The sequence below is a fragment of the Strix aluco genome, chromosome 9 (genome assembly GCF_031877795.1).
Source record: "Strix aluco isolate bStrAlu1 chromosome 9, bStrAlu1.hap1, whole genome shotgun sequence".
NCBI classification, from domain to species: Eukaryota; Metazoa; Chordata; class Aves; order Strigiformes; family Strigidae; genus Strix; species Strix aluco.
Genome location: NC_133939.1, coordinates 20,462,941 through 20,481,194, shown reverse-complemented (window position 1 = coordinate 20,481,194; position 18,254 = coordinate 20,462,941). Strand labels below are relative to the sequence as shown.

At 42.5% G+C, this 18,254-nt stretch overlaps 1 protein-coding gene across 3 annotated transcripts in view; it reads right to left on the bottom strand.

Moving 5' to 3' along the window:
* Nucleotides 1-18,254, bottom strand: part of DIS3L2 (DIS3 like 3'-5' exoribonuclease 2) — a 193,088-nt gene that overhangs the window by 86,215 nt on the left and 88,619 nt on the right. For all 3 annotated transcript variants that reach the window (XM_074834087.1, XM_074834088.1, XM_074834089.1), the window contains one exon: nucleotides 9,761-9,840. In XM_074834087.1, coding sequence (XP_074690188.1) covers nucleotides 9,761-9,840 — 80 coding nt within the window. The remainder of the gene's footprint in view (nucleotides 1-9,760; nucleotides 9,841-18,254) is intronic.

Genomic DNA, 18,254 nt, shown 5'->3' with positions numbered 1-18,254 from the left:
GTCATGGGTAAGCTGGTTTCCTCTGTGCCTGCACAAGTGCGTAGCAGACTTTGTGAGGTGCCAAAATAGCAAGTTCCACTTACAGGTTTTATAAATTGTATTGATTTCCCTGCAAGATTCAAGTGTAATGAGCAAAGTGAATAGAAGTTACAAACCTCAAATACATCAGATTTATCCACTGAATGCCAGTACTTGCTATATGGTCATCTCTGGGAGAACCTCTAGATGACTACTTATGACTTAGACCCAACATGAATCTTTGCGACTCAGATTCTATCCCAAGCACTTGGCAGATGGACCTCCAACCCTTCACCAGGACACTGAGGCAATGACTGTGCTGCTGTGAACTCAAGATTCCCAGCTCAGAAAGCACTCTTTGATGGTAGGGAGAAGTTACCAAGGCAGACTGCACTTACCTCTCTCAAGCAGTCTCTTAACAGTGAGGTTTCCAACCAACGTCATGAAGGTAAAAGGACAATTTCTGGCATTCACGTCATGATTTGTTTTTATCACTATTCTAAGACCATTCAAGAGGCTAACTCTATCAGGAAATCAGCAGTCTTTGAATTTAAAGAGATGGGAAGTGGCACCCAGCAGCTTTCAAGATGAATTACAGTCATTTTGGGTGTAGGATGTTATCCTGTTCCTGAAATGAAGGTTTAGAGTGGGGAGGGACCAGCCTCTCTCTACTGCTAGGTCAGTCCCTTTTGTGATATCTCTACTGTACACAGTAATCCAAGGCTGAGCGAGCATTCCCAGGCATTCAAAGAGACCTTGGGATTTAGTGCTAGGCCAAACACACACACGGTACTTCCACTGAACAGCCTTGACATTTCAACTTCTTTGAGAACAGAAGGCAGCTGCTGAGATTTCACTTTTAGCCATCCAATTTTTTTGTTTATTTTTGGAAAGATTTCCAAAATATTTCCATCTGCACCTGGTTTTATTCTTTCTGTGTAGCTAGCACAATAGTCAACAATAAAGAAATAGTGTAGGGAATTGAACTGTAAGAAGATGTTTTTCCTGTTCAGTTGAGTTCTGAAACCTCTGCATTGCAATAAATTAAAAGTTAAAACAATAGCCCAGTGATCCTGAGGGATCCTGCCATTTAAGAAAGTTGATAATAAAAAAATATATACAGCAGTAACTTCTTTGCTGCCTGCATGCAACAGAACATATGACTGAAGTTAACCATGTGGGAATGTATTCCTACCTATCTGTGCCCTTTAAAGTTTATCTTCCTCACATATCTTCTGATTCTTATCTGGTAAATGTACTGAAAAATCCTGTTTTCTCTAGCTCTATCTAGTCATCACCTATCATTTGCTGTTCTTCTCTAAAGACTCTCCCGGTCCCTGAGGTCCTTTTTAGTGAACAGAAATCCTAGGCAAAGTGCTTTTAGATCTGTTTGTACAGGAATTTCTGGATCCTCTTCCCACTACCCAGCTCCTTAAAGGCATTTGGGTTTCTTCCTCAACATACAATCAGACACTATTGTTTTTACGTCTGTGTCCACAAATATTCGTGAGATCCGCCGGGACACAAAATCCCGCACCTCTAAATCTTTGGGGAATTGTCCCAGGTCCTGAATTTATGAACTGAAATGATCCGGAAGGCGACTTCGCCCAGAGCATCTCTCCTCCCTGCAGGAAAGTAAACTCACTTTTATGAGTAATTCTACTGGTCTTTGCATGTCTGTTTGCATGTTCTGCAGCCATGGTCTTCATTAGATTAGTCCTTCATAGACAATCTGCCTTTTATTTTGTCTTAATCCTGTGTCTTTTTCCCTACAGCTTTCTTTGTGTACTGTTAAAAAAAAAGCTTTTGGGATAAGGATGGAATCTTTTTAAAATATCTATATTTGATACAAAAAACAGTGCAATAAATACGAATTACTAATAACAAACCCTGCCCGTTTTTGCTTAACCAAGCTTTTAACCAATCTTCTCACAAGTAGCTTTCAAATATATGCAAAAAATGTTTTAACAAATTATGTTCCAGCAATCAGTGCTCCAACTAAATCTAAACTTTCTTAATCTCCATCCCAATACCTTATCACTCAGTTTAATGCACTTGTCTGGAGATTAGGCTCAGTCTATTTGCCTTTCAACCACCATCAGTTTGGAGCAAGCTGCCCTATCTCCACTTAAGCTGAGGGGAGCCCTACATTGTCAAGTAGTCTCATGGATTTCAAGACGTTCAGTGGAAGAAAGGTGACGCAATGCAGCCTTCTGATTCCATTCAACCCTGCACTTGGAAATTGGAAGTGATGTGTGTTTCCGCACACAACCCCATGTCACTTTAAAAGAAGAGATAAAATATACTCTACATGCTGCAGTTCCCCAGTGTTACACGGGAGCACACTGTGGGGCACAGCAGGGATCTGGATTTGGCACAGATCTGAGTGTATTTTGCATATTTCAAAGAATCTGCAACCACAGATTAACTTCAATAGAAAGAAAGTATATGTACCTGTTTTTAACCACCGCAATATGTCTTTTTCGCTTTCCTAGTGACACAACAAAACCCCACCAGACTAATCAGCAGGTAACAGGAAAGACGAGCTAATTATGTCCGATACCAAAGGAAAAACTGACCAATGTAATGCACAATCCCACTCCTTGTACGTCTTCTTTATTTTTCCCATATTTGACTCCTGCAATAAATTTAAGTAAATTGCAGTTTATGGTCAGTTTATATTTGACTCATACATCAATGTGGAGTTTCTGTCATTTTCTCTCTGAGTCTGGTGTCTGTTCATGTTAAATGTCTTACAAAGAAGGAAGCACAGTTATTTCATAATGTAACTTTTGATTCAACACTAGTCCATTCTTCAGTGTTTATCTTAGGCAAGTCAGCCCAGCTTGACTCCAATTATAAACTCTTCCTATACTCTGCATTGCAGGAACCAAACAGATTAGCTGAAAGGTCCTGTATCGTGTGTTGCTAGAGCAAATTTCACCCTACAGTCCTTAAGTGGTCAGAAGGACAAAGCTGAACAGAAGAGGGAATATTTATGTCTTAAAAAGCAAAATATAAGTGCATACAACTTTGCAAAATTGAAACAAACCAAAGTGTTTGCAACCTACGTCAGGAAAAAACAAGGATGGAAGGAGAGGAAGACCAGGTAGTCACCTGAGATGGCAGAGAATATCTCGGGGCTACCAGGGCTCTACAGGTGTTTTTCAAGCACAAGATACTGGAGTTCACGCACTAGGGGATGTCTACTAAGGTCTCCATGAGGTCTAAGAAAAACAGCCCCAGTGTCCATAGGCCTGCAGTAGACAAGGGATAATTTTACCAACATTTGGCAAAACATGGGTTAGTTTTACCAAAATGTGTGAAATAGGTTCCTTGAACAGAGATGTAAGTCCTCACTCTCTGCAGATCTGTTTCTGAAAACTGCAGCGCACAGTGGATTGACTGATGTCTGCTACGGAGAAAGGTCCTGCTGCACTCTTCCCAGATTTGCGTCACTAAGAGAAGCTTTCTTCTTTGCTGATACCCCGTTTTCATGAAATGTGTTTGAGGTTTTTGAACAGATTTAAAGGGAAGGGAAAAACCAGGGAGCAGCACACTGCAGAAGTCTCATTTGCTTAGGTCATCAGGTAAACACTGGGAAGATTCAGTGAATGTATCTATATATGACCTCGCTCCAAAATGCAGACAACCAATGTCACCAAGGACACAAAGAACAGGGCAAACAGTCTGTAGAATATATTTCTGTTCTGCAGTACAATAATTCCTCCTACAAAAAGGTTTAAAATACTTAAAACTTGAATTACTTTGTGAAAGATTGTAGTCATACAGGAATGAAACAACAAGAACCATGTTAGTCATCAATATACGCACAAAAAGATGTACAGAAGCTCCCTCAGTATAGCCCAAAGCACTGCTTTGAAATCAGCATCAAGAAACCTGCTCACGGGTAAGACAACCCCTCAGAAATGCACCTCAATCATTTCTGCTGCATCCTTTCCCATCACAGCCTGACATTTCACTAAATGGAATTGTCTGCCTTTAAATTTGTCAAATTTAATTTCTGTTCCCACCAGTAAGCAGCCTTCAAACACAGCTGCATCAGTTGTGCACATTACCAGAAATACAAACACCACTTGCAGATAATTCCCAGAAGAGGTTTGGCAAGTGTGGGAAACTTCCCTGGTGCCACTGAGAGACACAGGTCACCTGGTGTGCTCCTACATGATGAGATCAGAATAAATCTTCAAACGTCTACACCCTGGGTGAAAACATTCAGGCTTAAAAGATGTACGGCTGTTTTCTGCAAAAGTCTGCAATATCCGTACAAACCGAGAATGGCTCTGTTGTGTGCTCCTGGCTACAGTAATTTGCTAGAAGACGTGCAGAAAGGATCACAAAAGAGCATCAGCTGAAATGAACTTGCTTAAAACCTCAAGCTACCCTGAAACAGGTCTACAAAGGCTGTAGAAGCTAGGTGCAGTCCAGGTCCATCTTCTACTCCAAGATTATGCTGAGTCATCTAAATGGAGTACAGTTTGTTCACATTTCTGAAGCTGTTACATAAATAACCCTATTTTCCTTCTTTATTGGAACTGATCTCTTTTAAAATATACACTCACAAATCTGAACAGCAAGCTTACCTCCCTACTGCTATCATTAAACAATAACGAGGAGCACGACCGTTAATCAAAAGCAGACTTCAATATAAAATACTCTCAAAACCAGACTGGCCCACTTAAGACATATATGCCTGAAAAGTTTCCAACTGCTGCAATATCCTACTGCGAGCTCCATTAAAAATACAGCTATTCCCACAACCATTCCATGCTTCCTTTGCTAGCAACACTCTGCTACCGGCTAGTTCTTCATGATAGATCTGTGGACTACTTCTGCAAAAAATGACATCTTTTACTGAGGACGTAGCATGGGTGAGTCCTCCATCCAGTGACAGGAACTGATAAGGGTTACATTGAAAAGTTTTAAAACTAAGCAAAGGTGCAAAAACAGTCCTTTATCTCTCTGCTTGTTACCTAAGATCCTTCAAGGCAAAGAAACTGTCACAGTCTTGAATAAATTAGCAATGAATGCTTAAGGACAAAGATAATTTCACTCTTCAAAATCTTCTGAAATGCACTGGTTTAGCTGTCTGATAGACAAAGTGCAGGCAATGAGTGATTTCTTTTTTCTTGTAGTTATTATGGGTGCTATACACCAACAGAGACACATTTTCTGAATTGGGTTCTGCATTCTCTGTTGATTTTTGGAGATCTCCTGACATCATGAGAATGCCAGATATGTGGTTTGCTCATGTTGGGGTTTTTTGGTGGTGTTTTGTTTTTTTTTAAATGTTTTACATATGGGCAAAAAAGATGGAAAAAATAATAATTTCTTGTAACCACATTTACATTTGGAATAAAAGCTGTGTTAACTCTTAACACAACTTTGCCCTCATGAGAGATGCAGCCTTGCCAGCCCTGGATAAGCTCGTAACCTCTAAAACAACTCTTTGTCGTAATAATTGCAGCTAGCATAGCAACTTTCAAAGCCAAAAATCCTCAGGGTACCTCCAAAACATATCAAGAGGCTCTGTTAAGCACAAGATTGAGGTTCCCACAGGGGCTCACCTTAACTCTGAAGAGTTGGGAACGGCTGTAGCTTTGCAAGCAAGTGAACACAAAGAAATGAACCCAAAGGCCTCCCAGCACTGGTTTTGGACCTTTCTAAATTTGCAAATTCCTGAAAAAGTTTAAATCAAAATATAGACATCTTTAAAAATTTCACATATGCTGATGAAATTATACCCCTGCGTTTGCCAGCCACATTTCATGGGCCTATAATATTAATCTACACAGTGCTACAGCAGTCAGAGGACCACAGGCTGAAAATCACTGAGTAAAGCTACCAGCTCATGGTGGGCCAAAAAAGTTATGAATTTACAGATTCAATTTGCATGCCCCAAGAACTTGTGATACAAGATGGATCTGGATGTTTCCTGCCAACTGCAAAGGACAGGTCTGAGGGCTGAAGTCCCAGTGCTGGAAGCTGAAGAGAAGAGTCTCCCCAGCTAGACAGAGCCCAGTCCCATCCAGGAACAGGTTGATGGAACTATTTCCAAATGCTAATTCCCCATCAGGATTCAAATTAAGGACTGCAATGAAGAGTACATATGTCAGGTAATATAAATACATGCATTTCTGTTACTTTCTCCTGCTAGGAACAGAGACTGTGTGATGCTCATACCCTGGTTGAGGATTTAGCACCTTGTCTCTTGGACAACAAGCTCTGCAGTTGTATCTCTGAGGTGACACCTTAGAAAGGGGCACAGGATATAGTTTATATTGCCAACTGCACGTGAAACAGATATCCCTCACAAAATAACGTTCTGTTCATGAAATGCTGGATCAAGTTTGTGCCTCAAACAGCAGCACATTGAGAGGATAATGGACAAGAGTCCATCAGTATGGTTCTTAGTTACTTTTATTACTCATCTTCACTAAAAAGATTCTGCAAGCATCTCCTTGCATGACATCAGGAGCCTTAGAAATGGAGATGATTCCAGCTAACAGACTGGACATGTCTGCTTCAGAGATATCTCATGTTTTAAGCAAACATTGCAGCACAGATGTAACACTGAGGTTTCCTTCCCCTGCCCACTTGGGGACCAGCCAGCTGCCATGCCTGCTCAAAGGATGGAGAGGGGTTTCCTGCAGTATTTTTATGCTGCTCGCTCCCACTCAGCTCCTCAGCTCCCTCCCTAACTGATCATAACTGTATCAAAGACCATCCAGGACCTGGTTTCCTATTTGTACTTCCTTTTGAGCCACAAGGTCTCCTCAAAATAAACACCACAGATTTCAAAACAAAAGAAAGGGTATTTCCATGGCAGTCTGCAACTCAGTTTACCCACGCTGATTTAAAACCTGGTCCCTGGGATATTCACCAACATCAAAACTGGCTTTTCCAGTGGGTGATTTTCCTTGGCCTAAGGCTGTGACAGTGCTGTGATGGAGCGTGGGCAGCACTCTCATGGCAGATCAAAGGCTGAAAGGAGAGGCAGAGCACACGATGCCCAACACAGGAACAGATGAAAACATGGCTCCAGCTTAGAGCATCTTCTCACTGAGAGGAGTCCAGGGTGGAACAAGTCCATTGGAGGATGCACGGCTCCAGCCAAAAGGCAGAGATCTGGCACACAAAGGGCTGCTGTGCGCAGGCTCCCATTTGGAAAATGATATGTGGGGGTGAACAAAGGCCTTCGGGCTGGGACAGCCAGCACCAAGGGCATTCACTCATCTGTCTCTTGGATTTTCTCCTCTGAGGCTCATCTGGACGAAAGGGGAGTGTGCACAATGATCCTGAGAAGGACGTGAAACTTTCAAAAGCACTAAATCCATACTGGATTTCCCATCCTATAAATTTTGGATACAAGCCAAGCAAATCTTTACTTTTACTCTCAGGAAGACAGCTGTGCCCTGTCTCCTACTCTTTTCTGGTTTCTTCATGTCTCTTCTAAAACACACTGGTGAAGTTTATTATGGAGAACTAAAAGAGGAGAAAGGTTCCTGAACCTTCCGCTTTTGTTTTATTTGAGAAACTGAGCTTTGCAAACCTTTCCTATGCAGAATACCCTGTAGTCTGACCCATTTTACCTTTCTTTCCCACCTGCCTGGTTATTATCTTTGACTGCAGAAACATCCTCTGTCCACTCTGCTAAGTGCATCAGAGATCACCTTTAAAATAACAGGGTATCCTGGGAGAAAGAACTGTGACTTTTCCTGTGTTATACACAGGTAAAGACAGTCCCTGAAAGCATGTGATCCTTTCACATATTCCTTAGCCTTCATAGAAGATCAGGGAAGGGTGGGGAAAAGCTTAATCTGAAGGCTTCAGGAAGCCAGCACAGGCCTGAGACAGCACTTGGGAGAAAGATGAGTCAGAAATAATCAGGCCAAGAGGACTTGGATGTTTATTTTCTCCCCCACATGCAGGCAGCTCCCTCTGCCTCATGCCTGTACAGAGAAGAGCAAAAAACAACAAAGCAGGGAAGACTGTCAAAGCACATGAATGAAGTCCACTCAGAAGGAAACCTAAAAAAAATTCTATTTGTTTTTTTTCTCAGTTGGATTGCATGAGAAGGATTCATTTCAAAGAGGTTCGATCAGGGCATTGTGCAGCGCCGCAGCCACCCACATCTGCATCACAAGGGGATTTTTAGCAGTCATGCTACAGAGCTCCTGCAATCAAGTAACATCCCAGTAACACCTAGAACCTTCTTGGCTGGACCTTACAAGTAGAGGATCCCTTCTGCACTGGTACCTCTCCTTTCTTAGAGATTGGAACAAGAGGCCTCATACAGCATTTTTTGCAGCTGGGGTCAGAGGGACAAGGCAGACTTCAACATGGGGCCACATCCCTGATCAGCAGATATATCAAGTCCCAAGTATGAGTGACAGCCCTGTAATGGCTTTGCAGACTTTCTGGGAAAGAAGAATTCTTGTTCAAACAGATATTTTTCTTGAACACTTTCTCCAAATGGGTTATGGATAAGAGAAAAACGCAGATGTAGGCACCACAAACCAGCTCAGTGAATCGCTTCCTGCAGCATCTAAAACCCATGCATATGTGAGTAGTAAAGACTCAAAAGCCAGAGTTTCAACACCTTAGATCTGAGGGGCTGTGGGATCACAACACACATAAATCTACAGTAATTCAGATGATGAAGTGGAAACGGGCAGAACAGAGTTCAGCTTAGGATCTCTCAAGAAGACTGTTTAAATTTTCTGTGAAATAGAACAGCAATTTTTCCTCAATCTTGCCTCAAAACTGCTGTTGTACAGCATAATTTACTGGCTTCAAATTTTCTTTCATCTCTGATTTTTTAAACAGGTTTATAGCTGTGTAATACTGTTCTGTACCTGGGTCTAAATGACACGACAATTCATTGGCCACATTGCACAGAATGAAATCACCCCAAAAAAAGGGAATGATGTCTTTGATATCATCATACTGGGATGATTAACAAGAGCAAGAAAAACTAAATACACACACAAAAAAATCACTTTGTCTTCTTTATTAGTGATGGATAGGCTAATCAAATCATGCAATATTTCTAACCAAGACTGTTACTGGATCTCATCAAACTAAATAAGCAGAACTTGGATTGCAAAGCGAACTTACAAGAAGGAAGTTCCTTAAGTCAGAATCATCAAGATTTGGCTTCTGGAGCTTTACTTTCTGTTCTGTTGGCTTACGGCATAATAGAAGTACAAATAAGGCAGAACAGAAAGCTTAAAAGGCAATGAGAAGAATAACACAACTTGTAAGGCACACTCTGCTCATCTGACAATTCCCGGCATCCCATAAACACCAGAAAGCAATCAGCCAGTGACCTTCAGAAAACTGGATTCCTTTATCCAGGGACTGCGTATTCAAGGTCAAAGTTTCACTAGACTTCAGTCTGCAAGAGTGGCATATTAGCTATTCATCTGTAACTCCCATAATGACAGGAGACAGCTGAGATCTGCTCAAATCAAATTACAGCTCTGATTATGCAAAACACTATGGTTCTGTATTTCCTGACACCAAGACTACTTCAGAGTGCAGCTTGAAGATATCTGCTCTAAGATTTCTGAAAACAGGCAATTAAAACAAGAAGAGAAAAGCTAGTTTATTACTCTACTCATATTTGGTAAAGAATACTTCAGGACAAATTATATATATGATGTGTCAACGGCTGAAAATAAACACTGAGAAGTATTTTGCAAAATATATCTCATACCGTCAGGGAGTTGTTTACAGGACAAAGCATCATCAAGATCTTTGGCAGTTGATGGGTCGATGGTGAAAATGCATTCTTTCCTATCCAAGGAAAAAAGAAGAAAAGGAAAATTTATCCTCCAGTCATGAAGAAGGTATCAAAACACAGAGACCATCAGAGACATCCAGACAACAACAACCATGTTTTCAGGAGATTCTGTCTGTTGAAACGTCTTCCAATCTAATCTGAAAGTCTAAATCTAATCTAAAAGAAAAAAATATTTCTGACAAGTGAATCTCCTTGGGTTTTTTTTCACTCCTCTTTTTGGTTTAACTGCTTGCTCTTAACAGCTTTCATCTCATTACTGATTTTCCTCCACAAAACCTAAACAATTTATCCCATCAAGTTCACTCCAGAGAAACAAGCAGGAAAAAGTCTTGATGCCTTGCAGCTAGAGTAAAAATAGATTGTTCCTAATTGGAAAGCTAAATGGAACACAAATAACCCCCATCCCCATGCATAAGAGTAGATATTGAAGCATCTGAAACTCCATGAGCACAGCTAGCACAGAGCAGATGCAGTGAAACATTTACAAACCAAACTGAATGATAACAAAACTGAATAAGAGTTTTGGTCTCAGTAAAGACACTCAAGAGGTGCAGTCCTTTTATAACATCTACATTGCCTATTATGCACCAAAGGGAAAAGCAGGTTCAATAGGAAACACTATGAAAGTTAAAGGAAGAGCTAATTAGATCTAGCAAATCAACTTGGTGCTTAGGAAAAGCTGAACACCCTTCTGCATCTGCTGTCCTAGATGGTACCTGGAATATGCAGTCCTGCCCTGGAAGGCTTACATATGTATGTCCCATAGCAGTGAGTGGCAGAAATACCCAGAACACACCAAGATGGACCACAGATATGGTCTAGGGCCACACAGATGTGATAAAATAGAGCATCTCACTCAGGAATCACTATGTTTATTAGAGCAGAGCTTGGCACCAGCAAGACCCAAAACCTGAAGCACTCAACAAGTTAAACCTCTTCAACTCCTGCTTCAGGGCCTCCCTTCATCCTGGGCTGCCCTAGAGCAACTTCTTGCCCAGGCCCCTGGACTATAGCAGGGTTCACCCAAGCACTGTGTGGAATGTGGGACTGGAACTGAAAAGCAGTGAAGATAGTAAAGGAATGGGTTTGGTGGTTTATTTTGCTTTTATCTTAACCTTTAAAATAAGTTCAGCCTCTCCCTAGTTAAAAGATCCCCAAGCACAATGGTATAGGCTAAGGCTGCCAAGGAAGCAATCAGACTGCTTCTTTTCTTCTTTTCTCATTGCTGCAGAAAAACTCTTATCATGATGGCAACTCCCTTCTAGAGATGTATAATGAAAACACCTATTATTTTTTGTGCAGCATAACCACCGGTATACTCCTGGGGTAGGAGAGGTGGGAGGGGAAAAATTACAGCAAACTTGTAAAGGAGCAAGTGTCACGTGGAATTAGCAAGTCTTAGTCTTTCTGCATGGGTGCTCGCACAGCAACAGCAATGTCTCTATCTTCACAGGCCTACCACTTCAGTACTTAAATGCTCTGGGTGGTATCTGTTGGTGTCAGACAGCTGGCAGCATGTATTTATATAATTCCACCAGGCACACTAAATAGAGATTTTCAAAGACATAAAAATCAGTAAAGCACTTCACTGCCTTCTGAGACTTTGAAAATCTTTTAGAATATGCTAGCTTTCAGATTGGATGGCAAAGCTGCCTTAATCCCCAGATGCATGTTAGTTTCTGATCCTCTGCATGCATCTAAACAAATTAGAGACTGTGACACTGAAAGATATAAAATCTTTTCAACTACACCGGGACTTTGATCTGTTCCTGACTAGCTATCCAGCACTGGGAATCAACCAATTTTTAAAGGCTTGCAAACAACGTTACTTCCATAAATATATACTCCTTAAAATTCCACCTAAGGATAGAATTTCAGGATACCTCCACTCCAAGGTACCCTGCAACCTTCTTTGGGGAGCCATGCATATGCAGATAGACAAACACCTATACTATAAGGAGTATAGGGGTATGGATGTGTGCCAGCCTGCATGTATTGACACACCAGCTCCCACTAACAGACAGGATATAAAGGCAACAGCATCCTGGCACTGTGACTCCCCCCCCAGCCACATCTAGTAAATCTTCCTTTAAGTTACTTCATTTAAAACAGCAAACGGCTGCCCTGAATGGACACTAACGGCTGCTTTATCTGACAAGTGAGCAAGAAAAAGGTTTAAGAGTTCTTCCAAAGAGAAAGTGGGTTCCTGTGTCAGGGGAATAGATAGCTTATCCCAGATGTCCGGGGGGGCCTGCAACCACAAGCACCTGCCACCCATTGCGAATTGTAGCTCCAGGCAGTTTAAAAATTAGCAGATTGGTTTCAACAAAGTGCATATTTGCAGTCTGCCCTGGAAAGAAGTGAGCATAAATACACGGGTGCCAAATTCTGAACACATACAATAGTAGCAACTAACAGGCTGCTTTGCTGAGATGTATTTGGCCAGTCAAATCTACCGCAGAGGTCACCGGTGGTCCCAGTTCAGAGAGCCCAAACCCGGGGGGCCGGTGGGGCAGTCCCAGTCTCCCTGCGCAGCACTTTGTGCACAGTCTGCTGCCCTTTGGGATGCGCTGGCCGGGCTCCGAGCAGCCTCTGAGCAGGCACAGACACAGCTCGCCATCTGAGATACTTAAACTCACAGATGCAAAGCTGAAGAGGGGTCCAGACAAATACTGATTTAGCATTTCTCACTGGCATTTCTATGTGCAGCACAGCTGGGATATGTTTTACCACCAGGCTCTGATCTGCTTCTTCTTTAAAACTACTCAAGGGACTTGGACTTGTAGCTTGTCACAGGCAGTTTATTCTGGGCACAGACTGCAAGGTGAGGTAAGAAAGTCACTGAGCAAGTAACACAAGGAATGATACTCCTTGGCATAAGGACTCTGCAGAACTGTTGCAGAGCTGATGGCCAGGTAGTCAATGGGACAAGAGAAGCCGATCTGCAAGCAGAGCTCAAAGTTCATAGCAGTGAGATAATCCTGGCACACAGGAGTACACCTCACTGAAGTTTTCTAAGTGAATTCCACTCACCAGTAATTGCATTATTAAGTGTGATGAATTATATTTTTGGTTTTCAATTTTTATTACTGGAGAAGTTTCAGATGGCTATAGGAACCAGGGCTGGCATGTGGGAAAGAAAACAATCCACCGAGTGATGGGGCTGCAGTGCTGAGCCCAAGGGCAGCACCCAGCACATGTGCTCCTCCAGGGCAAGGTCTCCAAGGAAGGCATGTTCTCAGCTATCTCCTTCAGCTTTTCCTCCAGTCCTACCAGTATCACCTTTTATCTCCAGCACGCTGCAGAGAGCCCCCTCTTGTCCCAGAGAGAATCCACGCAAGGCAATGAAAAGCAAGGGGAGGAAAGGCTGGGTGCTCTGCAAGTTGTCCCCTCCCTTGGCACCTACACCAGCCACTCCTGTACAAACCCCAGGGAGGACCCTGGAGGCAGCTGACAAAAAACATCTGGGTGAAGAAATAACATTGCTCCCAGCTATGTGGCAAGTCCGCCCTATGAAGAGGAAGGAGCCATTCAAATTCCTCCCCTGGCTATACTGTCTGGCTGTACAATACCCCAAAGGCTGTGTGGCACAAGGGATCTCAGAGAGATCAGACCACATTTCTGACTGTAACCAATAACAAACCAAGCTGCAGTAGGTTGTATGACTAAACCTCAAGGCAACAGTACTTTTTATGCACCTGCTAACAAAGACATTGCTTAAGCACAAGCAAATAGCCTGTCTACCTGCATGTGCATTTGCACTGACCACAGGTAAGTACAACTTGGCAGCTGTCTCCAGCTTCTGGATGGCTGCCAAGGTGACCTTGTGGGTTAAGGAGCTTGATCATCCCCCTCTCCCCTTCTTTAAAAGCCCCGGAGGAGCCATCTCTCATTGTCATTACACCTAATAAAAATCTGTTTTATTCATTTCAAATTGTCAAAACATACTTTGTAAAAGTAATGAGATGTTCCAAGTCCACTCGTTCCAACATACACACAACTTGGTTAGTTAAAGGAAACCAGTTTAGGAGATAGACACACACACACAGAGAGTTAAGAGGTTTTCTGGTCTTCATGCTGGAAAGGACTAGAGATAAACCTGTGCCTTTAAGAAACCCCCAGCACTGATCGAAAGCAAACATTTCAGTATGGAAACTTCCACTTTTTACAGAAGCCTCTTTGTCCAAAACATATACTTAATGCAGGTCTGCAGAGGTGGACTTGCTCTGGCATGGAGTTTCTGCCAATGGAAGAATAAAATCTTTTCTCCCTCCTCCTCGTGGCCAGAAGTTTCATGCACTAGAGCGAGGCAATGCCTGCAAGAGTTTTGGAGGCTCAGGGGAACAGCTTGTCCTGAGTGTGGTGGATGTGCAAGCAAGAGTCAGGAAAGCCCATGCCACACAGACTGCCCAGACCCTGTCAGCCCCAGGCAGCGCCGGGGAGCACTGACCCAGCCACCTCAGAGCACTTCTAAAGCCAAAGCTGCACACTGGCTCTGTCTGTCATCTTGCAAATCAACCCCCTGGGGAAAAAAATTGCAGAACAGAGCACTTAGCTTATTAGACAGTAACGACAGTGTCAACATATACAGGCTGGTATATCAATCCTAATTTAAGGAAAGCTAATTAAGCACAGTTTCTCTTTGCACAGCTTAAAGAAGACTAATTAAAGCGGACAGGCATATCTGCAGAGCAGTTAGTCTTTTTACCTTTAACAGGACCTAAAATAAGTATCTAGGGCAGCGGTAGAGGTAAGAGAAGTAGTCTGTTGGTAAACTGGAATTACCGTCATGGTAATTAAAACGTTCACAGATCACAGGACTGCAACGGCAGTTTGTTTTTCTTTGTGCAAATACATACATCTATGCAAAGGTATTTGCAAGAATCAGCAGAGAAAACACTGTACAGTTGGTGCTGCAAGGTTTGGTACAATATATCAATTTTTGCCAGCTAAACTGTTCAGAATTCAACATACCAGTTAGTTTAGCCATAAAATATAAACACCTAAGGCAAAAAAGATTACAAGTACCAGCGGTCAGGGCTCCATCTTCACTCAAGTGGAAGGCTACTTGGATCAAGATAAAGCACTGCATTTGTAAGCCCATGGGCTCAGGCTGTATTAGAGGCAAGGCTTCTGGCATGGCCAGTTGTTGGGCAAAGTTTGGGCGTTACCAAGTGCAATTTTCTGTAAAAGCAGCTTGATGCTGCTAATGGAGAAAAGGGCCAGTTTGTACACAGTAGACAAAGCAGCACCCTGCAGCCATGCAGATCCTCCTAATACAACTGAATGGTCTTCCCAGCTAGCAGCACACAGATGAGTTAACTCACCAGCGGAGACACAGAGCACAGATTTTCACCACTTTAACAAATGCCAACAACCGTGAAAGATCAGTTCAGAGAACTGCATGTACCCAGTACAGCATCAGAAAACCCTCGATGAAGCAAGATGTTGTCCTTACTAGCTGAAGTGACCATTCGTGGGACCAGAGTTCTAAAGAAGCAAGTGTGAACCAGTTACTCAGGAACCAGGGAAAGCAGAGGATGGAGGAAGGACATCCCAGGCATTGCAAGCACAAGTCAGCTGGGCAGTTGTGTGTCCACACTCCTGTGTGCCACAGATCACTGCCCCTCCTGGCCCTGGCTGCAGCCACCACCAACTCAAGTCACTCAGATTGAAGTCCCAACTTTGCCATTTGCCTGACCTTGGACTGCTCAGGGCTGAGGCCACGGGCAGAATTTAGACTGCCAAGTCTCACAAGAGAGAAAGAGAGAGCCAGGTGCCTCTGCAAGCAAACCAGAGCACCTAAGGAAGGGGCTGAGCAGAGAACCACCAAAGGTCTCCAACAGGAAACCCAGACACGGGAATGGAATGGAATGGAATGGAATGGAATGGAATGGAATGGAATGGAATGGAATGGAATGGAATGGAATGGAATGGGAATAGAATGGGAATAGGATGGGAATAGAATAGAATAGAATAGAATAGAATAGAATAGAATAGAATAGAATAGAATAGAATAGAATAGAATAGAATAGAATAGAATAGAATAGAATAGAATAGAATAGAATAGAATAGAATAGAATGTTTCAGTTGGAAGTGACCAACAATGATCATCTAATCTAACTGCCTGAGCAACTCAGGGCTGACCAAGTTAAAGCACATCATTAAGGCCATTGTCCAAATGCATCTTAAACACTGACAGGCTTGGGGCATCAACCACCTCTCTAGGAAGGCTGGTCCAGTGTTTCACCACTCTCTCGGTAAAGAAATGCTTCCTAATGTCCAGTCTAAACTTCCCCTGGTGCAGCTTTGAACCACTCCCACACATCCTACCACTGGATACCAGAGAGAAGAGATCAGCACCTCCCTCTTCACTTCCCCTTCTCAGGAGCTGATAGAATTAAGGTATCGGAACTTAATTACCTTATTTACCTCCCCATCCTGACCCTCTCCCAAGGGCAACTTTCAGACTGAAGTGGTCTCCTGCAATGTTTACTGGTCATTCATGAAAACCAACACATCCAAAACAACTACAAAAGAGAACAAAGAACACACCAGAAGCCACAGCACCCACTAGCCTGGAAAAGGTGGCCAAAACCCACTGCCTGTGAATTCCCAGCACACAAACACCGCATGACTGAAGATTCAAGCAGCCCAGTGGCTACCCACACACCGACCATCCTGCCCTGCCCCAGGCTTGGTGCTCACAGCCCACAGTCCCTCCAGTCATCCAACGGCTCCTGAAGAACCAAGCCAGATCTTTCGCAGAAGCGTTAGCCTACTTCCAAAGACCAGACTGCTGCAGCTGGAGGTGAGACAGTAATGAGCATCATTTTGTTTATTAAAGTTTAGGCAGTGCAAGCCTTCTTTAAAATTGAGTATGTCAGTGCTAAGACATTTACAGTACGAGTGACTGCATGTCTAGACACTTGCAATGCATTTACATTCTTCTAGGGACTCCTTAGATTGTCCTGTTCTCTCCACTTTGTGAGTACATACAATAGCTTGGTGGGAGTGAAAGCTCAGCCTCCTGGTTCACCCTTATTAACTCCAACTCAAAGCTGGCATTTTAAAATTAAGCACAGCAAAGTCACTTTTAGAAACTTTAAGCTCTTCAGGTCATTTCTAAGACCCTGCTGAGCTCCATCTTGCAAAAGTTAAGCAGACATCGTTTCTCAGAGCTGGAAACAGTTGTTTTAATTTGGGAACAGGCTTCCTAGAGCTGTCAACTCACTCCAGTGAACGCTACTAACATTTTTTCACACAACAGTCCAATTGTTATGGCAACCACAAAAATCAATCTCGTTCTTCAATCACAAGTAAACCCAGCTCGACGACGGTGTCTGTGGAGGTTTGTTATGAAGTGCCAATAAGCATGGGACCAATTCCACTGATGTTCATCACTCAAATGGGGTTAGAGTACTCTTTCTCAGAGAGAAATTTCAGAGAACAATCAGTGATTGAACATTTCACAGACTTCAACATCCCACTCCTAAAGACATCTATTACATGTAGTGTCTACAACATTTGTCACACTTGATGCTGGCAGATTTTAGTTAAAACCCCAGAGTGGCTCCTTCCAAGACACATTCTAAAAAGGAATATATTAAAAAAATATGCATGCAATACAAGTACCCTGACAAATCTCTGAAGGCATTCTGAAAGCCATATAACACACCGACAAAGATACTTGACACATCACAAAACTCTTTTTGCATGGTGCATAAATTTCAAAACTAAATGAAATTATAAAATAATTGGAAGCAAAAACTGCCCCCTCCAAACACTAATTGTTACAAGCCCCACAAAAATCCAGCACAGCATAAAATGCACCGAAAGCCCAACCTTCTACATCAAGCCAGTACTGTTCTTTTTAATTTCTCTGTGTTTATGTTTTAGCTAATGTCCTGTTCTGGTTCAGAAAACAGACCTTGGTCCAAGAGAGTGGCTGACAATGAATCCTGATGTGTTACACATCTACAACAACAAACATTTACATTTTCACCAAGGACTGCTCACTGGATTGCCGAACCAGAATCAATTATTCCTTCTATATATTTATGGCCTCCAAGTAAGGAGGAAGATGGAAAAAAAAGCACCGCAGTCTTGTAACATACCTAAATGGCTTGAAAAGCCAACATATATATAAATGAGATCAGAGTCTCTGAGAGACCAAGTACCAGCAGTATTTCCTACAAGTCATGCTGTAATTGTGCCACAAATATAATGAGGTCTCTGCACCACCACTATCCCACGCAAGAAGGTGGAGTGTAATTGAAAATGCACTTGCATTATATAAACTACTTTAATCATAGATGCACAGAGCTAGAAATGGAAGAGACATTAGGTCATCTAACCCCACAGGTCAGAGCTGGACTACTCATGACAATACACTTGCAAAGACTTT